General features: G+C 47.4%; 1 protein-coding gene across 19 annotated transcripts in view; it reads right to left on the bottom strand.

Annotated features, from left to right (window-relative positions):
• Window positions 1-22,786, bottom strand: part of MAGI1 (membrane associated guanylate kinase, WW and PDZ domain containing 1) — a 319,962-nt gene that overhangs the window by 262,189 nt on the left and 34,987 nt on the right. Inside the window, exon 1 of one of the 19 annotated variants that reach the window (XM_082767893.1) lies at window positions 16,474-16,658. The exons of the other annotated variants lie outside the window; for them this stretch is intronic. Within the exon in view, the coding sequence (XP_082624019.1) occupies window positions 16,474-16,594 (121 nt within the window). The 5' untranslated portion in view covers window positions 16,595-16,658. Of the gene's footprint in view, window positions 1-16,473; window positions 16,659-22,786 lie in introns of those variants that run through there. 19 annotated transcript variants of the gene reach the window in all.

The raw sequence follows: 22,786 nt of genomic DNA, 5'->3' as shown, positions 1-22,786 counted from the left end.
TTAGAACACATTAAAGGTTTAAGCAGAACTAAAATGAGCCAGTAATGTCAGAAGTGTATTGCTTCACAGAAGCAATGGCAACCCCAGAGCCAACCTGCCTCAAGTCACAGTGCCCGCCCCAGCACCTCTTCTTCACAGGGGTAAAGTCAGAGCTTGAGATTTCTTCTCCCTTTGCCATTCTCAGCATCAGTCTCCTTCCCTAACACCCAGTGCTGCTTCTTACTAGGCCCACCCTATACATAGAAGTTGTATTTTAGTTCTTTCATTGGAGGGCATGTGCCAGTTGGAAAAAATTTAGTTTACCTTTCAAGCTACAGAGTGAAGAAAAGGGGAGAGCAGATTCCCCAGTGAAGCATTCCCCAAAATGAGCCCAGTTACTCTGCTACACTTGGCAGTTCCTAGAATCCACAACAGCACATAGGGTAATAAACACATTTATTTAAAAAACAGCCAACCTGGGTTAAACACTAAGTTTGGACTCAGAAGCTGTAAGTCTTGCAAGCGAAGGACCAGGCTTCGGTTCTTGTACTCTGCAACCTCCAGATTCAACCTCAAGTCAGTATTTTAGAAGTAATCTCAAAATTAAGGGAGCTTGCTACTGTTTTACCCAGGCAGGAAACAGAGCAGGAGCTTAACTGCTAAATAAATGATTATTTGCAACAATTAGAAATAAAAATCTAGTCTTTCTGGAATCCCAGTGCAGCTCTGGCAATGCGCCCCAGGCTCTACTGCCAGCCGAGCTGTGAGCAGCAAGCCAGATTCACCAGAATAAAACCTGATCAGATGCTGAATTAGGTATTCTGCAAGGACCCGAGATCTTTTTCAGCTTTCATACAAACATTTCAGCCATATGCATTCTGCAGCCATCAGTTTTGGCAGGACTAATTCCATATATATTTTTTTAATGACTTATTGGGGAGCTTTTTCTTGGAGCTGCAGTCAGTGGATATAAAGAACGGCCTCCTTTCACAAGATCAGAGATGTATTTGCACATAAACAGCTGAAGAGAACTGGACTCAACAGTCTGCAGATGCCCATGATATAATAAGAACAAATATAAAAAGCTTATGACACTGTAACTCTGCACCAGCAGCGACATAAATCCTGCTGGAAGCACTGGAGCCCGCTGGCCTTTGAAATCGCTCACAGGTTCTAAAATTCCTGGCAATGCACTGCAGGGATGGTATTAAAACACAAAACCTTCCTGCCAAACAAATACTGAGGCAATAAATAGTGATAATAAAGCAGAGACAGACAGACCTTTGAATCCATTGGACAAAAATGTTGGAACCTCGCAGACAGCATGAGGGCCTATGTACTGCCCCTGTGCAAGCAGCAGCCCATACTGGGAGCATCGAGGCACCCTGCAACACCCTCCTCCCACATCCTTCCCCAGTCAGCATCACTCTGGCTGGAAGCATGGAGAGGAGGAGGCAGAAACGATGGGAAAGGAGCTCTCATTTGGTGCATGAAAGTCATGACTAACTCCTCAGTCCCTCACCCAACATCATTCTCCCTCCCAAGACCTTCCATGTCAGCGTGACGCAGATCTGAACCAATACAGAGCTTCCACTGAGCCACAGCAAAACATGAATCACTCCACGAGCCTTTAGCATTCATGGGCAGGCGCTTCCTACATGAACTACAGCTACACAGAATCACAGAATCACAGAATTTCTAGGTTGGAAGAGACCTCAAGGTCATCGAGTCCAACCTCCAACCTAACACTAACAGCCCTCCACTAAACCATATCCCTAAGCTCTACATCTAAGCGTCTTTTGAACACTTCCAGGGATGGTGACTCCACCACTTCCCTGGGCAGCCTGTTCCAATGCCTCACAACCCTTTCAGTGAAGAAGTTCTTCCTAACATCTAACCTAAAACTCCCCTGGGTCAACTTAAGCCCATTCCCCCTCGTCCTGTCACCAGGCACGTGGGAGAACAGGCCAACCCCCACCTCGCTACAGCCTCCCTTGAGGTACCTAAAAAGAGCGATAAGGTCACCCCTGAGCCTCCTCTTCTCCAGGCTGAAGAAGCCCAGCTCCCTCAGCCGCTCCTCGTAGGACTTGTTCTCCAGGCCCCTCCATCACCCAGCTGGTAATTACTTTCTAAACAGGCTGCAGCACAGACAAATCAGTGATTAAGTAAATGCTAATACAAAGAACAGATAACCCTTGGTATGAATCCAGTGACTAACAGAAGCACAACTGGAGCAATAATTTCTTAAATATCCTTGCAGTAATCCTACAACAAACACATAGCCTGCGTAGCATACCCAATTGTAAAACGCAAAGGGAACTCATTTTACAATCAGAATTGAATGGAATTCAAATACAAACAGTCATTGAAACCTGAAAGCCTCTAAACTTCCTTCCTCTCAAAGAAAGCAAGCAAATGTGTTTTCTTTTTAGCTGAATGTGTTTAACAACCCTCTCCACAAACAAGCAGGAGAAACGCTCCATGGTCTTTTTTAATATTCCTCACCACTGACACTTTTCTTTAGTAACTAGCAAAAGCCATATGGTCTCTAATTATTTCTGTTTGGGTTTCTTGGTATTTGTTTGTTTTTCCCACTGCAAGGGCTGGGGGGTTCTTACTGTGAAGTCTTTTCCAACAAGACATTTCAGTCTGAAACTCCGATCCCTCACTGGAGATGTCAAGTTCAGTTTGGTGAGCACCCACGGAAGCAGCAACCCAGAAGAGCTCATTAAATCACCCCCTTAATTCACAAGGTGACACCAAGCAGAGACCAGGACAAGGACCTAGTATGGCACAGCAGTCACTCAGAAACATTAAAGGCATTTTACACATCCAGGTCTAATCTTCTGTCAATATTTATGGGTAACAGATTCGTAAAGACTTGCAGCGCCCAGGGATCCTGAGATGATCTATTCCCGTCTCCCTGTGTAACACAGGCCACATCACATCAATCAATTCCTCCTTGGCTTGTGCTTACACTAGAGCATTTCCCTATACATCAATTGCTCATTTAAAGCCTCCCCGACAGAGAATCCACTATGTAATACTTGATAAATTGCTTCAGTGGTTAATTAGCCACCCTGTTGAAAAAAAAAAAAAAAAAAAAAAAAAACTTATTTTATTTCCTGACAGTGTATTAGTTCTTAAAACTGTGGTAGTTTGATAAGACTGACTTTTTTTTTAACCTTTAGCTAGTGAAGAATGACTAATATGAACAAAACCTCCTATTTTTATACATTTCAGCAAAGAAGACGTCGAAGAAGTACTAGATGCATCAGAAAGATGGGGAAGGGCTGTTTCAGAAGACCTCCTAGAAGGATGGGCAACTACAGACTGAGTGTGAATGACGGCTGTCCAAGGCACCACATCGCTCGCCCCAGCTTACCCCATTTACCACCTCAGCAGGCCCGCAGCGTGGCCTGTGCTGCACAGGGAGCAAGCAAAGCTCTCCAGGAACGGCAGGACACTTGACACTAGGTCCCTTGGCCAAAAATCACATTTGCCAGGAGATACGTGGTCACAGATACCTTCTGGTGCAGTTTTGGGACAGTTGCTCTTAAAAAAAAAAAGTCAAGTTATATACAAAATGGTTGAAGGCCTCATCCATAGGCCCAATGACTACAGCAGAGATGAGTTCAGCCAAGCTCAAGGATTCTTACCACATCCAATCAACCTAATGAAGTAACACTTCGTGTTACTGAATCAATGGAAGAACCTCTCTCAGTTTTGGCTTCTCATACCAAGCATCTCAGCAAGCAAAGAGTTACAAGTTCATTTTCCTGCATATGTCAAATATTGGAAGACATAAAACAAGCCAAACATGTATAAGCTTCTTTTGACACATATAGAAAACACATCATACTTAACCTTGGCAAATAAAATGATTGGGCCTAAGCCAGCATTTTTAAGACTTTCAGGATCAAACTCTTCAGTGCAGTGCCTAGACCACTTATAATAAGAAAAAAAGTAAAAAAAAAAAAAAAAAAAAAGAGAGAGAAAAAGGAAAATAAACAATTCTTTACTGACCACTCTGCAACATGCAAACAGCCCAGATCCCTGTCATGACCACTACTTCTCAATATCAAGGCACCACAAGCTTCAGTCCAGGCTTTTTTTATTATTATTATTTTTTAATGAAAGAAGAGGGCAAGATCTATGACAGTACTTCTCTGTCACCAGCCTGAGCCCAGTTCCTCAGTGGGTTAAGACGAGCCTGCAGGAAGCCTCTTAGAAGTGATTTGGCCTCTATAAAAACCCTTTGTCTTCAAAGTCCGGTATTATTTTTAAATCCTGACAAGAGATCCAGACATGATAAACACTATCTCAACCCAGAATCCCTCTGATTATTATCAAAGGAATTACTTTATATAAAGTTATCGCAATCGTAAAATGCGAAGTTTGAAGTTAACATGATGATGCCTAGAAGTGATCAATATGGCTGGTGAACATCCCAAACCTTCTGCTAACTTGCTCTCAGTGTAAATACATTACAAAAAAGTTGCTGCACAGTTTTAGGCTGTCAACAGATTTTGTCCTAAGTAGTTTTTAAGCCAGTACAAACAGAAGATGTGTCCAGCTACACTTGACTTCAGGTTTACCTGCAGCCAGGTAACATTTTACTAATTCTAGGGAGAATGAACTCCTTCGTACCTGCTGTCAAGTTACAAAGCTGTAAAATGCTCCGCATGGCTTTAAGCCAGGCATCCTTCCCCAGCAGAAAAGCTGGGAGAAACCAGCAAAAAAAAGGAGGCTGAAGAGCTCAGTGCTTCCCAGAGCATGTGAATATTCATCCAAAAGGTCAGGTCTATTGATCACACGCACAGGGGTGCCAAGAGGGCCAAGAAACCCTGAGCTCACTCACGTGCCTGTCGGAAATTAGGTTGCAGAATGCAAGCGGGGTAAAAGGTTAATGGAAGACAAGCTGAGGAAATAAAACAAGGACACAGATGACTGTGCCACAAGGTCCCAGGGGCAGCTGTCCTGGCTGGGGCCCTTTTCCCAGATACAGGGCTGCAGAGTTGCAACAGGAGCTCGGAAAACAGGGTGACACAGAGTGCTTTCTTCCTATCAGTAAGGGAGTTGTGATTCTGAGTTCAGATGCCCTCGCAGGCCCTTTCAGTCACCACCACCTAAACCCTGTGTGGGAACAGAGACCCGTGAAGCTCCCATACTGATTTCACTGGTTACAGACTGCAGACCCTTCGGGTGTTACCTAACCAGAGTATTCTAGCATACATGAAAATAACTAGAATAAAATAAAAAAAAAAAAAAAAGCTACAACCACAGCTTGCAGGAGGAATCGCACTGTTTCACTAATTTGCTCCCAAAGTGCCAGAAACACACAATCAAGGACTGTAACCCAAGAAGCCTTTAAGGATACAGACTCACAAATATCTATGCACTATATAAGCTGCCGTTGGACCAGGAGTATGTGGTGGGTAGAAAAAAAATGATCTGAAACTTGGAATCACTTTTTACAACTGGCGTGTTAAGGCGACAGACTTAGGAAAATATGAACACAATGCAAGACTAAGCCCAACAAAAACCCTCGCATAGCTCACAGCAAACACTCTGCCAGTGCTTCACCAGGTGAATGAAGTTACCCAGCTGACAATTAACAAACTGAATAAATCCCTGTAAAAGGCAAGCAGAAAGGAATTTTTAAATATATCAATGCAAAAAAATTTGGCGACATATTTTCAGTTTTTAACAATGCCATATATTTACCCATTTCTCTATGGTATACAAAACTCAGTATGAAAACAAATCACTGCAAGTCCCGGCAGATTAGCAAATGTCAGATCAAATTAGCCCTTCTTCTGGACTATGCAGGGGCCATACAGATTCATCACAGTCTAACAGATTCTTTGCTTTCTTGACGTGAATAGGTCAGAACAGCCCAGAGACAAAAGGCAGCGAGATCAGAAGGCTACAAGTGCACAATTTTGGAAGGCCATTTATTGCTGGGCTTTGCTTTAAACTCATTCACACAGAAGTGCTTTGGGAGATGCATAATGCCACAGACGATAGCGAGCATCGAGGGAAAGTAGTTTTGTGTTCCCAAATCCCTTTCCCTGCAAAACCCCACGGACCTGACTTTGACAGGAGCAGCACACATCCTCAGCCTGCAGAACTTCTGTGCTCTGCGTGTGCAAACATCCCGGGCAGGTTTCAGATTACCGGCAGAAATTAGAGAGATTCCTGAGCGCTGCACAACAGCGTTACTTCAAGGGAGAAGAATCCACGCTACGAAGGATGGAACTAGGATGGATGGACCAACAAGAGAACCCAGTTTTCCCTGAGCCATGCCAGCTCTCCCGCTGTTAGGCAAGCCTGGAGAACAATGCAGGATTACTGCATCAATGCCATGGCAGCAGAGGAATTGCAGAAGACCCCAACACGAGCCCAAGACGCCCTTGTAGAAGAAACCAGTCTGTGCCTGGCTCCAGTGGCTTTGTCACCAACAGAGACACCACTGGGAAAGCGAGTGGGGTGCAAGCAGCCAACAAATGCAGGCAGGGCTTTTAGGACAGGGTAGCTAGCACCTTTAAAAACCAGCACCCTGCCTGGCAGAAGGGCTAGGACACAAACACACATCCCCCTTCCACCTGGTGTGAAGAAACAACCCCCCTGCTGCCCTCCTGCCGGGGGCGAGGGGCAGGCAGCAGCAGGAGCACGCCAGGCTCAGCATCAGTCACCCAGCCCTCCCCAGCATCCCACGCCACTGCAGATCCAGTGCCTAAGGCAAAGCTTACAGCACCTGCAACTATTTCAAAAGGATTTACAGCCTCACCGTGCCACAGCCGCCAGGCATGCCCTCTTCCCTCCTTGGCTGGATGCTTTCGCTCGCGCTGCCCCCAGCCCCGCACAGGATGCTGCCCCAACAAGCTCGTCCCGCAAAGAATTTCTTGCAGCTTCACTCAGAGCTGCAAACACCGACCTTCTCCTCTCCCAGCAGTCACCAGGGAATCGTTTGCCTTGCCTGATGAGATAATTAGGGGCAGGGAGGGGGGGGGGGAGCTAGCATTTATCACCAGCCCTTCAAAGCAAAGAGCAAAACCCACCCCGGCAGCCCCTCCTTGGCCCCTGACAATCCCCAACGTATGCAGGTGCAGGGAATTAGGCAGAACAAGTCAAGGCTCAGCTCAGTAAGGTATTTAAGCCTGTGCTTATCCCAATGAACTCCAGGTTCTCCCAATTTCATTAGCCCTACCCAGAGCCCAAGGACAGGCTGCTACATACCTCTGCTCTTGCACTGAGAACAGGAGCTTTGAATTTAGGAGCTCACTGCATGCACGGCCAGACCGATCCTCGCTGGGACAACCTGTGCTGAGAGTCCTTCAAGTGCAGACTTCCTCCACCTCCATCGCATTGTATCACGAGTTAATGACTCCCAATTACATAAACTGTTTTTAAAAATCGTGGTACAATTAGTTCCAAAAAGCACGGAAGTATCCGACAACTTGGATTCTCATTAAGGAGACACAATTACAAACAAGAATCGAGTTATTTTCAACAGATAGCAGAACACGCACTGTTTATAAAAACAATTGTTAAGTTTCTGTGAGACGGGATCGTCTTGTGCTTTTTATTTAAGGAACACAATGGTAAAAGAGCGCAGAACCACTACAATACGTAACGCCGCTGTGCTTGGATGCTTACTTTGCCTTTTAGAAGGGAAATCAGGAGCACAATAACGTTTTATTGTTAGTCTTTTAAAATACACAGGCAAACAATAAAATGCTTAAAAACAATTTCTTGTAAACAATGCTAATAGCAAAAGCAAACAATACCTTAAAACATAAAATGAACTTATATCCTCCTACATCCAGTTATTACTTTGGCTGGTTGATAGGAAATAGAATAAACTATTTATTAATGTTCAAGTCATTTAGGAACTGTAACCACAATGATCTGTAAGTAAAGACCAGGGCAGGGAACAGAACCCTAAGTTGAATATTTAGGATCTTGCTCCTAGGCACACGGGGAGAGGGTTACAGGACCGCCCTTTCTGGCGGGCACCTAAAACCCGGGTAAGAATTTCAGTATTTTCAAGGAAGCAAGAAATTAAAGAGGATTTTTTTACGGAAAAAAAAAAAAAATACCCAACAGCTTTTCTTGGTAAGACTTGCAGCTTGTAAACCTGATTTACAAAACCTAAGTTTGAGCCAAAGCTGCCACTGGCACCGAGCGCGCAGACGTACGCCACGAGTCGGGCTGGCTGACAGAGAACCCTGCCCTGACAGCCAGCAGATGAGGAGCTTAATTAGAAACAAACCAAATTAACCCAAGCTCTCAAGATGGCTCCGAACGATGGGCTCTGAACGGGGAATGAACAAAGAGCAGCGAGTGCGGGATGCACCTTGAGAAGCGCTTTCAGACTCCCTCCCTCTTACTCAAGCCTCTTCCTTGCGTCCTAGGGAGAGGAAAAATAAACCAACCAGCCCCAGAATTCATTTACGCTGCCTGAACCAAGCTCAGCACTCCTTACCTGCCTCCTTTTCCCACTCCCTTACTCCGTTTTGGGATCCCTGCAGACCGACGGCCGCTGCTGGAGGAGGGTGTGAGCACGGCACTCCTCTGCCCGTACCTGTGTGCGGGACACTGAGCATGCTCCAAATCCCTCGCCAGCCAGGTTTCAAGGGGAAAAAAAGATTCCCTGAAAGCAGCTTAGAGATGTCCCAGCACCAGCCGTGGACGAGCTTTATCCTGGATCCGTTTCAAAGCATTTAAACTGCAAAGGGGATAAAGCAGCAAGCAAATTGCACGTAGGGAGAGCTTGTTTTAACAACCAGGTCGAAATCAACTCATACGAACAAAACACGGGAGATTGGGGTCCTGCTTCAGGCACTGCCAAAACACACCTGCATGTCTGGTAGTGCCTCAGTTTCCCACCTCTAAAGAGCAGCTGGAAGTGCCGGGCTTAGCCCTTCTTCTGCTTGCCTTGCCTGTAAAGCATTTGGATAATACACAGCCTTTTACAAGGCACTTTTACAATACCTAAGACAACAGGGCCCTGACCCCTGTTAGAGCTGCTAAATAGTCTCACATTGCTTGCGTTACTGTAAACCCAGAGCCGAGGCAAATAAGGAACGGCTCCCAAGCGGCTGTCAAAAAAGCCTCTTCCAGGATCCCAACAGTGACGGCAATATAAGCAACGCTGCCGGAGCCAAGACGTGAAATCTTATAGATCGGGAAGGGAAACGGGCAGGAGGACAAAAGCAGCACGCTGCTTCCCCGCGGCTGCAAGAGCACACTGGGCTCGGGGACTACCGCTTCCCCGGAGCTGAAGGCTGCCAGAAATCCTGCACCAAAACCCGCTCCAATTTCCATACGCTTTCCTTATGTTTCCTGCACTCCGCAAGAAAACCCATTGCTCTCACTGCCCATTTGGAAACAGGATCCCCACGACGTGTCTGTGTCATACCGAGGATGAAAATCCTAAACCCAGAGCTTCTCGTGCACGTCCTGTCGATGCAGGACACCGCTGCCAGCTTGGCCCTATTGCACGCTGACTCGCACCTCCAGCTGCAGAAATACCTGCTCTTTGGTGCATCTGCCTCGTAAATAATGCTATTTTCCCAGGTCTTCCCAGTCTGCTAACATGCCCTTGCACTGGAGCACGGGCTCTGGGGGTGCACGAGCAGTGCAGTGCAGCCAGCGGGGTAAGGAGCTGTGCTTTCAGTACATACATGAGAGTAAGGGGAAAGGATTTGCCCTGCTGCCTTCCCCGTGACTGACGAAGCGAGCGCCAGTCTTTGGAGTCACCTCTTGCCAGGGCTGAGACTGCAGATCGGTAAGCCTAAAGAAAGATTAAAGCCAGACTGTCTTTACTGTAAGATCATATGGTGATTATGGTCGAGGCCCTTTCTTTATAAGCTCTTGTTTTCCATGGCTTGTAGCTTTCTCAAAAACAAACTAAACCTTCGGCTTGAAATACCTTTTAAACATTCAGCCCAGAAGGATGCTCCAACAGTTTAAAGGGTAGGTGTTTGATCAGCTGTTTGGGCTACCAGAAAAACAAAAGACACTGTTTCTAACAAGTAAAAACTGTTCATTCTCTTATGCTCTAAATATTTTTATAAGTAAATCTTAGATTTTCAAGCCAGACAGGGCCCATCTGACTTTGCAGTCCATAAAGGAAGCTGTATCCGAGTACAGTGATTCCCATATGGGATGGGAAAAAGGTTACGCTGGTGGAAGACTTTGGCCACGTTAAGGTTTTGGGGGGCTATTTATTTTCTGCTGACTGGTTGCTGTTTGGTTGGGTTCTTTGGTCCTTAACGAGTACCCCCAGCCATCACACCCCGAGCACACCTCTCGGTGTCTTCATCTCCAGCTTCTACACCAGCAACTCGGCAAAGAAGTGAACTGCTGTTCTCCAGGGTTTCGCCTTTAAAAAGTCCATCACCACAGTGAATACACTTCTATCAAGCGTGGCAGAAAATAAACTTCAAAATCTAATCACATGCATTTGTGAGAGGAGCTTTAACCACGCCAGGCTGCTGCAGCCCATCCAATCCCAACGCGCTGGGCTCTGAGCAAATGCAGTGCTGAACTTCTCCTTAACGACTTCAGTGCTGCCAAGACCGATGATTTTCACACATATCTGATGGTTGGCTAAAAAAACTCAGCTCCTGGAGTCATGCGATAAAGTAGAAATAGGCACTTTTATTAAGTAAAAGCCTCTTAGATCATCATTTTTGCCTATGGAATAAGAATTTAAAAAAAAAAAAAAACCTTTACATCAGAAAATATGAAACACCCTAGAGCTAAAAACCCCTTACCGTCTACCTTTGCTTCCAATACTGAGGCTGAGGGGTGCTTAGGTAGCTAACTGATCTTTTTCTTGAGCTCAACTCACAACTTCCATGAACATCTAAAATATTTTTTTCAGAAATTTATGCCGTGTGTAATTCTGAGCAATGAATAAATTCAGGGAAACGAGCACTCCACCATTACTTCGATAATATGAAACAAGGTGACATTCACAGGATAAAGTCCCAATTATTCCTTTAGTTCTTCCTGGCAGGACAAAGCGCTCTTTAAAATGGTTAAAAAAAAAAAAAAAAAAAAAAAAAAAAGGAGCACAATCTGAGGAGCAGTAAAGACACAGAAGAAAGGGTCCATATCATTTTAAGACCTTTCCCCCAAATCCCAATATTTCCAGAGAGGTTCCAGGCCCTATCCCCTAATTTTGGAGGTGAAACTCCCAGTGAAAGCCAAAGCAATGTTGCCTGCTGGTGCCTGCCAATTCTGAACCACCTCCAGGAGTGAAGCACCACCAGAAATAAGAAATAATAATAAAAAAGGAATGCCCACACCCCCAGCCCAGCTCATGCTGGGGCAACACAGCCCTGACACTGAGCCGCAGCCCCCAATACGCTGGGGGAACAGACCAAAGCTTCTCCATCACCTCCTGACCCACACCCAAAGCACCTCAAACGCTGCAGGAGGGGATGGAGAGGCGGCTTGGGACCCTCCTCTTCCTCACAGCCCCCCCACGGCCGAGCACCACGCGCGTTTGCCGGGTTCCTCCCTCAGCAAACGGTGGCTCCAAGCGCTCCGTGTCCTCGGGTCAACTCTTCACCCCGCCTCATTAAGATGTTCCTCCCCGCTGCCCCTTCCTCCGCAAGCACTAATGGGCTTGTTTGCAAATCCAGCGCACGCTCGGTTCAGCTCAGCAGGCTTTAAGCGCTGATATTCTCATGCATATACGGAAAAGCAAACTTTAGTCTAAACAGAAGTGGCAGCTCCTAATTTAAGGATCTACAATTTGACTGCTAGGCACAACAAAAATTACCTATTTCCATGGAGGCAAACAGGCTGCTGCAATGCCAACCCAATGTGCAACTGCACATCAAGGCTGCCGTCTTCTGCCCCGTGCAGCCAGAGCCTGGCTCCCCTTTACCATTAACCCTTTCTGCTTGGGCTCACTCCCTAGGAGCCCCTTCGTATATTTTACAGATGAAATTCCAGTCCCTCTGCTAATGCCATCAACCATTCGCCAAGAGGAAGGCATGAATTAAGTTATTTTATAGTTAGGTTGTCTGTCAGGGTAAGGGAGCGGGTGGATGGGGGGACAGGCAGGGACCAGAACCCCATCGGATCCTAAATGCAAGCAGAGCTGCTCGTCTGCCTCATCCATCTGCTTTTATTTAAAAAAGAAAACCATTCTTCTTTAAATGTGTGTGCATATCTCGGAATGCCTACACACATGCACACAGACATCCACAACCCCCCAGAATGCAGACAGGTACCACGTGCACCACCACCACAGGTAACAGGGAGCATTTTGTGTGCCCACCACCAGCAGACTGAGCAAAGCTCCCTCGGACAGCCCCGCAGAGGTGTCTGCGACCAGCGGGCTCCCCACGACGCCCAAAGCTTTATCCGCTTTACCCTTCAACCTGCTGAATTGCTAGAATATGGTTAGCTGCTCCACCCCGAGCCCAGATCCATAATCCCACCCCCAGCAGCTGTTTTGTGTGCTGGGGTATTTCCAGCAGATGTTATGGCTGGGTAAAACAACCAGGATTTCCAAAATCGGGGCCGGGTGAGGCGACGCAGAGCCCAGCCCCTGCTCCCTGCTGCAGCACCAACACGCCGACCAGCCGCACGGCAGCGGCCAGGGCTTGAAAAAATGTCAGCCTTTCCTTAGTGGCATTAAAAAGCCGTCAGCTTCCAGCGAGTCGAGCAGCAGAGACTGAAATTCGGTGTTTAAAGGATGATTAAATGTAAGTGACTTAAATTATACATTGCAGTTGCTGGAACTGCCACCGTTTACCACCCCGCCATCCATCCCCATCTCCTCCGACGCTGATTGCTGTCCCCCACGAGATGATCATTTTCTTACAGGCGCTCAAGCGCAGAACCAGGGATTTGTGAATTGGAGATAATTAAATGGGTTTGCATTACAAATAGGGTAAAAATGTACATTCAGTAGGCCACCTGAGAACACTTCACAAAGTCAAACCAGGCGTTTTCACACCTGACAACCTGCCTGCTCTCTGTCGAGGCTGCTCACCCATGAGGGGTTGGTGGGATTTTCCAGACAGGGACAAGCTCTTACCCAACATTTCTAACCCCCGGAGCTGAAAGCTCTCTGCAGAACAGTCGCTGACCCCTCTCCCTAGGTAGGGAAACTGAGGCACGAGTCTTGAGCAGCCCTGGGGCAAGCTGGTTGGGATGGCCACCACCAGCACCACGCTGCTAGCCACAGAGGTCTCAGCCCTGCCCTGACACAGCCACGTCCCATCTGGTGGGGATGTCCCACACCTGAGCAACCCGTGTCCTGCTGTGTGCTGAAAGCCCAAAAGCTTGAAAGCACTTGTGAAGTTTCCTGGGCTTCAGTTGTCTCAGGAGGTGTTTGGTGCAAAAAGGCGTCAGCACTGGTTGCTTCACAGTGCCTAACACGCTGAGCTTTGATGTGTTGCAAAACGCTGTTCTGGACCCAAAATAAACCTGGCAAAATGGCCAACGGAGAGATCCAGTCTCCCTTCCCAGCCCTGCTACCAAACCGCCCTGGACACGATGCAGAGCAGGGGCAGTGAGAGCAGAGCCCCACAAAATCCCTCCTGCACCGTGGGCTCATGCAGGACGTCCCCCTCTCCTCCTTCTCCGTGACAAATGCACGTGTGGGTTAACCCCTGCCAGTACAAAAGCAGACGGTGGAGCACGGGCATCTGATTAATTGCAAAGAAAAGCCCTTTTAAACTGCTTCCCTCCCCCTTTCCTGAAATCTATACGCCAGAAAACGCAGCATCGATCTCACCACCTGGCAGGAATGAGAGACTTCTGAAGCGCAGAGATCTCAGGGAAGGAGTCCCCAGGGGATTTTTTTTGCTCGACCAAGGGCCCTTACAAAATGCCAGGAGGGAAAGGAAAAAATAAAAATAAAAAGCCTAATCCTGGATCTTCACTGTCAGCTCGCTTCTCCCTGTGCTCGTGGGAGCCCAGAGCATTGCAGACACGAGCAGAAGCTGAGGCTCGGAGATGCTGCGAGGCGAGCTGTGCCCGCGGGCACCGGGCAGGGGAGAGGAGATGCAAACAGCAGCAAATGTAAACAGTGACTCATGGCACACAGCAAATAACCGGTGATGTAATGGCTTTTGCAATTAAAATTCAAACAAAAATGACAACCCCACAAGAGGAAGGGTGGCAGTGGCGGGAGGGGGTGCGGGGACTCCCCCACGGTCACCTCTGCTGCTGTTGTGACGCCCCAAAGGGGAGCTGCAGACGGGAAGAGAGAGGGCAGGAAATATCTATGGGACAGCAGCAGTTCCTTGTGATCTACAACGGTGCTTGAAGCTTTCATGGCTGCACCGAGAGCAGAATTTATATCCCAAACCCACGCCACGGCCCGTAACACTGCTACTGGTTTTGACCCCTGGCCCCCGAAAGCCCCAGTAGCAACTGCTGGGTTCACGACTAAAACAGACCCTGCATGGGGATGGACAGGGAGCAAGAGAAAACATTTAATAAGGAGTGCCACAGAAAAAAATCCCACACCTTCCTCGATGTTTTTGTCACGGCCTGACGTGAGCTGGGTTTTCCCATGGAAAATGGGCACTTCACCTGCTTCCTACCCCTCCAAGGTGATGGAGGGGTAGAAAGTAATTCTGGAGAAATCACACGCCCAAACCCTCATGGAGATGGGTTTAACACACACCACCCGTGGCAGGGACTCATTGAACTGCTCTGCAAATCCTCCCATGAAGCAGAGCTGCAATTTCTTTTGCTCCTGCTTCATTACCCTCACAGTGAGAAATTCTCCCCCCCCAACACTCACCTTGAATATTTTTTTCCGGCAAATAAAGGTATTTTCCCCCAATGGCTCCTAAAAACGGATCGTTATCCTTTTTACAGAAATCTTTTATGTGTCAGAAAATGAATTGCCTGTGCTCAGGCTTGCATTTCCAGACACGATTCCTTCAACCTCCCCTCTCCAGCCCCATTTTCCAAGTCCCCAATCTGCATGGCTCATCTCCAGACGGAGCAGTGTGAGTGTGAGCCTTTTTTTTTTTTTTTTTTTTTTGTCTTACAGCACTTCTGTCAGGATGACTCAGAGAGAGATGTGAGCCTTTTTTCAGCTCTCGGGACGCTCCTGACTCATGGGAGCTGGCCTTCCCCAACAGCCTCCCTCAGCACATCCCTCCCAGCTCCTCCTCTTGCATTTGGCCATCGGGCTCCTGCTCCTGGCACCTTCTGCACCTTCACCTTCCCTGTGCTTCATCTTGCTGGGGTCCAACTGTTTTTGCAGTTCACCAAGATCTGAAATTCTGCTCATAAGCCTTGGTCACATCAAAAGCCCCTCTTGTGCACCCATTTAGTATTTATTCCATTCAAAGGCAAGTTGGGCAGATTTACCATTTTATTTTATTTTTCCTCCCCAGTTAGCTTTTCCTTCAGACCACATCCTCCTCCTCCTCTCTGATCTTCACAAATTCCTCCGCCACCAGGCTCAAATTCTCTGGTCCTGCACTTTCTGGGTCATCCCTTCTCCTGTTAAAGGCCTGCCGTGGATTTTGCTCTGCTCCTTTTCCATCCCCACCACATCCTCTGTGAACACTGATGGCAATCACCAATGGTTCGGTGACTGCCGAGACTGTTTTTTTTCAGGTAATCTAGGGCAATTTCATCAAGCCTGGCCAACAGGAGTATTGGATCATCTCTTCCTTCTCTATTCACAGTCCCTTATCACTCCTACCTGAAAAAGTTACGTATATGTGAACGTAATTAATGTTATGTTTCGTGAGGACTGAAGCAGAGGTGGCATGGAGCACATCTGCCTTTCGCCACCTCGTCTCTCCAGGCTTGCTCTGTTCCTCCGTGACCTTTCTCGCCCATTCCATTTTTTTTTTCAAGAGCTTCCCCCAGCTTGGAAGCCTTTAGATAAAGAGCTTTTCCACTAGAGGGCACAAAGACAATTTCTCCTAAATGAAAACCAATATTAGAAGGACAAATAGTATAACTGTTAGCATCTTACCAAAGGGATCTCAAACACCAGAAAGGAACACTTAACACACTGACTTGTAGTCCATACTCTCTGTGTTTTGCCACCAAATGCCTCTAACATGTACAGGTTGAAAAAAACAGAAATGCAAAAGTGAGACTCCTTTAACAAGGTCTCCTATACACCACCAGGCACTTTGTCTAGGTCACTCCACTCTGCCCACAACTTCTTGTTAGCTACACACAGCACTGGAGACAGAAAATCCTTCCTAGCATTTTCTAGGCTTAACTTACCCAAATCCAGCAGTAAGTAATGGGACTTCTTTACGCTGTTGTTTCCTAGATCAAAAGAAGCTCTGTGCTAGCAAAGACCTGCTGTTTGCAGATACCTTTAAATCTTGATAAGTCACCTCCTGACCTGTCTTGGGTAAACTAATGAGATTTTAGCCTTTAAGGCTCTTCTACACAAGGCAGCGTTTCCAGCTTTGAAGCTCGTCTCGTGGACTTCTCGCTGGTTGTATCTATAACCCTGGCACCTACCTTGCTGATTCCCGTGCTTCTGACAAGCCGCTCTTTTGGCACGCAGGCTGAGGAGATGCGTGAGCGCCTGGCAGCCCACCCGTGCCCGCGGATCCACACGCACACCCACGCTCCCCTCCATGGCAGCACCCAGACCGACTGCACGAGGTTTGCCGTGCGCCCTGCCCGCGGAGCTGCGGTTACTGGAAGGTTTGGCTTGAACAGAGCCAGCCCGGAGAGTTTTGCTAATGGAAGAGGGGAGACAATAGCGACACGCAGGTGCTTCCTCCCATTTAAAGTGTTTACTTACGCGGCTCAACACAGTGACGCGATTGTGAACTGGATCTGCATGCCGGCTTACAGAGTTCAAAAGGTAGCACGTAGCAAAAGGAACCCCAAAATACTGTTTATTAAATTAAATGCTGAAGATTAAGGATTTTTGCTTTCCTTTTAAGCTCCGCTTCCTTTCCCAATGCCGAGTGAGAGGGTTTTTCCAACCATACAATTAAAGCAGTTGTAAATGGGAAGTGATACAGACTATAGCAAACCAAACAAAAACAACAAGAGCAAAGACTTGATCAGCACAGCTCCGCTGTCTGTGCAGCAGGATCCCTGCAGCAAGGAATGGACAACTCTGACAGGTACTGGTGAGGGCCGAATTTGAAAGTAACTGCAAGAGAGGAATCAAAAAGTTGAAGAGGAAAGGTACAGCATAGCTAAGCCACAACACAGAGTTAAGGAAAACATCAGTCTGAGAGAGGAACAAAGGCCTATTTGTTTTATGAGATAAAGCAAGTAATTCAGCTGTATGCCACGGTAAACCATTTGGCTTGGGACCGAAATGGGGGGCGAGGGAGGGCTGGGAAGGAGCATCTGATTCTAATTTGGTTGTCCTGAGTTTACATTACACGAATCAAGATGTTTTCTAGAGGTGCCAGGCACTCAAATCCATGGTTGGGCCTTGTACATAGGAAGTATCGGATGTACTGAACATCTTGCAGTTCCCTCTACAGCCAGTGAAGGCTCAAAGATACTCAGCACTCAGCAGCAAAATAATAGTAATAACAAAAATAGCAATAAAAAAAAAAAGGCAAAATATAGCAATAAAAAAAAAAAAGCTCAAGACACTTTTTCTGGTAGTTAAATAAACTCAGAAATCCACGTTATAGGCAGCAGTTTGTAAAAATCTCGGTCTTTCCCTAGCACAACCTTTTTACTGCCCAAGAAATTTCAAATAAAATAGCCTTGTATCCAATATCACGCAACTTAAGAATTGTGCCTCATTTTCACATAAAGCTATACCAAAAAGTGCCAGACATGATGCAAGTAAAACTACAAATAATAAACAGAAACGAGTCCTTTCTTCTGAGTGCCACATTCTCCGGTCCGCTCCCCACAGGCACTGCCATTTTAGATGTGCTTCCATTGATTTTCCTTCTTGGTGGGAGCAGGCTGGATGGGATTCAGCACTTTGCTCCCTGCTATCATTTTCCGCGATCCTGCGGGATGATTGCTCCGAGAGAATGAATGTCAGCTGCAGACTCCTTCCACTCGCTATCATCAGTGAAACTAGAAATGGCAATTAAAATCCTTCACCCCATTGCTCTGTCAGAAAGTAAGCAGCAAGTGCCACTTCCATTGATGCAAGTAGCAGTCACGCAGAGACCTAAGATCAGCAGGTTAATCACTGTAGAACTGCTTTCATGCAGCTCCACAACACTGTGTCCATGTTTCTGAAATAATGTAAGAACATGGGCAGCTAAAAACAGCTGCAGCAGCTCATGAACTGCACTGTTCACCACCAGTTTGGACCAAACCCATCCCACCCGTGCTGAAACAGCCTCTCAGCATTCTCCTCCCCTCACCCCATGCTGCTCATTTGAAACAGCAGACAGGGTTCATAACCTCTCAAACCTCTGGCAAGCAAAAGCCAAATGAGCATCTACGGTCTTCTCTGAGTTATCCACAAAAATGAAGGCCAGCCACTGCCTGCACTATGTTATCAGACATGAAGTCAAAGGCAGGATAAGTGCTAAGCAGTCGCTGTCCCAAAAGAGCCAGTCCCACCAGGTGCAACCACCCTGAATCGCTTCACCAGCCCTACCAGCAGCCCCGCAGAAGGGGAGCAGGGATCTTGCAAGGCAGCAGACTGGAAAATAGCACTCTTGTGTCTCTTATTGCTGGTTTTAGTCTTTACAAGCAAGCCATGTATTTTATTTTTATAGCTTTTATCCTACTAGCTTTACAGCACATGGTTCCTGAAGGGACACAGGATGCCGTTGCTTTAGAGAAGATCCAAGAGAAAAGCAATTGAAAGCATTCACTGAAAGAGAGCATGAGAAAGCAAACAGGTGAAAATAACAGAATTCTGTGATTCTGTGAACTTCAGTTACCAGTGGTGGCTCACAGATGCTCAGAGACACATACTGCCCTGGGCAGGTGGGAGGACAGCAAGAGGAAAGGCTGTCCCAAAGCTCTGGATGTGACAGAAGAGCAGGACAGGGTCCTGCTGAGCAGCCTGGAGCCCTGGGCTGCTGACGACTACAGGGTGTTGGCAATGCCCAGCGGCAACCAAAATGCTCTAAAACTGCCACTCCACTAGCATCTGCAGCCCACGGGATGGTTCATCTCACCTCCACTTTGGTCACAGCATGGCTGGAACGTGCTGAGCAGGGAGACCAACACGTGGAAAAGGTCCCTGTGGAGGCCAGGACTTGTGCTGAGGCTGACCTTGGACACTTGCTGGGCCCACCTCAGCTGGAAACTCCCCTACAGATACCAGCTGGAAGAAAACACCTCTGTGAAAAACGTACTTCTGCAAAATCCCAAGTTGTTTTCTGTGTGTTTTTTTTTTTTTTCCAATGAGTGAGAATTACAAAAAAATAAAAAGACAGCCTGAAGGAACTGAATTCTGCAAGCAGAAACGGCACAGGAGTCTGAAGCAAACACAACTGGAGTTGGCAGGAATAACAAATTAAAGGTTTTTGTTGTGGCAAATAAGGCTATCGAAAAGACCAGCAGTAACACCGTGTTCAAAACTTTGCTACACTACTTTTATGATTCCTACCAGCAGCATGCAACAAAACATATCTAAGCTGGGATCAATTTCTTACAGCCATATATAAACATTATAGGAATTTTGTCCTCTGCAATACTTGTTGCTCTCTAGGCTGCAATAAATCAGTCAGTTACAGCCTCTCTGCCTCTTTGTCTCCTACCTTGCCATCTCAACTCGCTGCTTTTATTTCTTTCTCGCTACCAGCGCAGCCACTTTCAGCTTCAGCACACATTTTAAATGTAATCTGTAGCTAAACTCTGCACAGAATGAAGCATTTAACATTCGCAGGGGAGGAGGGGAAAGAAAAAGCTGGTTTCCAAGATTAACGCCAGCTCCCCTCCATCCGCAGTCTCCCTCCAGTACCAGGGAAGGGAGCTGTGGTAGGCAGGAGAGGAGCGGGATGCTCAGCCCCAGGAGGGCCACACATCGTTGAACATCAACTTGCTGTAGGAAAAGACCTTCTGGGAGATAAATCCCTCCCCTCCAGGCCAGGACTGCAGCCTGGCCCTGCCCTGTGCACCTCACGAGCAGGCCGTGGCGTACCCAACACATTGAGTCCCAAATTGTACGGACACCTGAGAGGGGACACGCTGCAGGGCCAGGCCTGCACCAGGCCCACAGCCATGCAGAGAGCTGTAACAGAGCCATGTGCCCCTTAGTGATTTACCCTGGAATATCTTTGGACTACATAGAAGTGGATTTCTTTCCTTACTACCAGATGTGTAACGTGAAGGATGCTGTGGAGCAGCGCCCAGAGCCCCCAGAGGCTCTGCCACTGGGAGGACCCAGGAAAAATAAGCCAGCCTTGACCCGGCACCAGGGGAGGGCGAGAGGAGCACATGCGTGTATTTTATTTCACACTAACCTCCATCTGACTAGCTAGACAAATAAATCTCCTCTGCTTGTCCTAAGAACACTTCTGGGGACCGGGAGAGAATTTGGAAGACTCCACGGTTGAGTCAGGCCTGCTGGTTGCCGCGAGCTCAACAACTTTCAGGAAACGCAGCATTAAGCAGGCAAACTGCCTCCAAAAACAGTACTCCAAGTGTGGAAGAAAGAAAGAAAAGGTGCTTAGGGATTTGGTACGTGATCATGATGGCTTAAATCCCTCACGGGCAGAGGAGCGCTAGGTGGTCCCAGGAGAGCCCATCCCAAGGCAGGAGGAGGCACAGGGGAGGGCCCGGTGCCTTTATGGTCAGGGAAAGCAGCGTGTGCTCTGCCTGCACCGACACGGGGCTGCTGCCTGATTGCAAGGATAAACAGAGCACGGGTATCTATGACACCCGGCCCCGCTCCAGGAGGCAGCTGGCACGCCTGGTTTCCAAGCAGGGCGCACGTACCGCCATGCTGACGGCTGCGCTGTTATTGTACTTTTGTCCTCTTTCGTGCATAGGCTCCCCAGGGGCAGGGATTGCACCTTGCCTGATGTATTTACAACATCTCACGTGCTAGATTCCCCTAACACTTCGTTACCGAGGCCATTCAGAAACCACTGTCACGAAGCTGCTGTGCTTACACCTGATTCCAGCTTCCTTTTGCTCAGATCAGCGTGGCTCAGACATTCACTCATCACTACAACCCCGTAGTGCCAGGTCAGCTTAACTGTGCCAATATTCAAGTGAGCTGGATGGAAACCCTATAATTTTCTAATTCTTTTAGTTAAATAGCTGCCTTCTCCTGATATAAGCAACATATCAGCTGTGTGAAGACTCCCTAGGCTAATAGTGTCGGCAACGTGGGCTTGTGCAAGGGGTGCAGTTCAGCTGAGGGAAGGAATGGAAGGAAGCCAAGCCCTAAATCCTCAACAAACCAGGTTTTACAGCTGAGAACAGCTTCAGTCTCACATTCCCTGCAACAACACTGCGGCAGAGCCATGGCCCACCTGACGCTGAGCAGCAGAGCTGACCCAGCCAAAGGCACATACATCAGGGCAGCTCAGAAGAAGCACAGAACAAAAGTCAAACAAAACTTTCAAGCTGCTTAAGTCGTCCCCCTTTGGAGGCTCACCTGCCCTTATAACCTCCTGCATATCCACCACGGGGCGATGCTGCAAGCCTAGGGCACAGTGTGCTGCCCACCGCCATGGCCAGGGCTGGACCTGAGCTTCCCACCAGGATTTTCAGCTCAGAGCTCTGCAGCACAGCGAGCTGCAGGCAAGCAATGCAAAGAGGGAGGCACTGCTTCGGTGCACTGATCCAGGCAGACAGCAAGAGGCAGGAGGGGGGCGAGGGGGCGAGCACTAGAAACTCCTTTGACAGGGTGAAAAATGAAAGCAAAGTGAAACACAGCTCAATCTGTCAAAACAAAATCACAGCAAGCCCACTGAAAAAATAAAAAAACGCGGCTCAGCTCACATTCTGTAGTAAGCAATAGCTGCTACATTTGTTTTCTTGAAGATAAGCAGGTGGGTCAAGTTTGCCAGACAACACATTGACTAGATCTGAAAGGTAATCACAGCAGAAAAGCAACCTTTCAAATTGTGCAAAGGCTCTAAATGCAAACAGGGACAAACTACGGAGCTGCTTCCACCTTGCAATTCAAAAAGGCTTGCAATAAAGTTCTTGGAGTTGCACTCTTGGGCTGATGGACGGCCTCCAGGGTGTCTGCTCCAGGCAGGCTTCTCCTCTCCCTCGAGCACCAGCCAAGGAGGAGATGAGGCTCTTCACTGATAACAAATCACAAATGGGCACATGGCTAAAGATCCCATACAGTGCATTTTTGGCCGCAATGGTAAAGGTCAACCTAATATTCAGAGTACAGAGAACCCATTAACCTGGTAAGAGAGTCCTAACAACGTTACCCTGAGGGTGTTTGCAATGGTGAGACAGCTTGTAATTAGCTTAGGTGGGCCAACCTAATTATTCGTGGCCTGAAGAAGTGTCTCCCAGTGCAAGAGGGGTACAAGATGTATTTATAGTTCTTTCCTGATAAGCTTATTATAAGCTTTCAGAGATGAATGACCTCAGCATTTCACTGCTTTCTTGCAACCTGGAGATGCACACCGGAGCCAGGAGCACATGGCTGGGGCTGCGTGGGGCTGGAAGTGAAACAGGAAAAAAGAAAACAAGAAAAAGCAGACTTCTGTCACACTGCAGTGTGAAACTGCGATCTGCTGGCTTCATTTTGCAGTGGACAATTATATATGATGCATGTCCATTTTATATTAACGTTCCAACAAACATCGCCATAAAACCCATTTTAACAAGGCCTCGAGCATTAAAAGTAGGAAATAATATAACAGAAACAGTTAATATAGACGTGCAGCACCCCGTATAT

The sequence above is a fragment of the Aythya marila genome (assembly GCF_965140915.1).
Source record: "Aythya marila genome assembly, chromosome: 10".
NCBI lineage: Eukaryota > Metazoa > Chordata > Aves > Anseriformes > Anatidae > Aythya > Aythya marila.
This window is presented reverse-complemented; position numbering and strand designations above follow the sequence as displayed.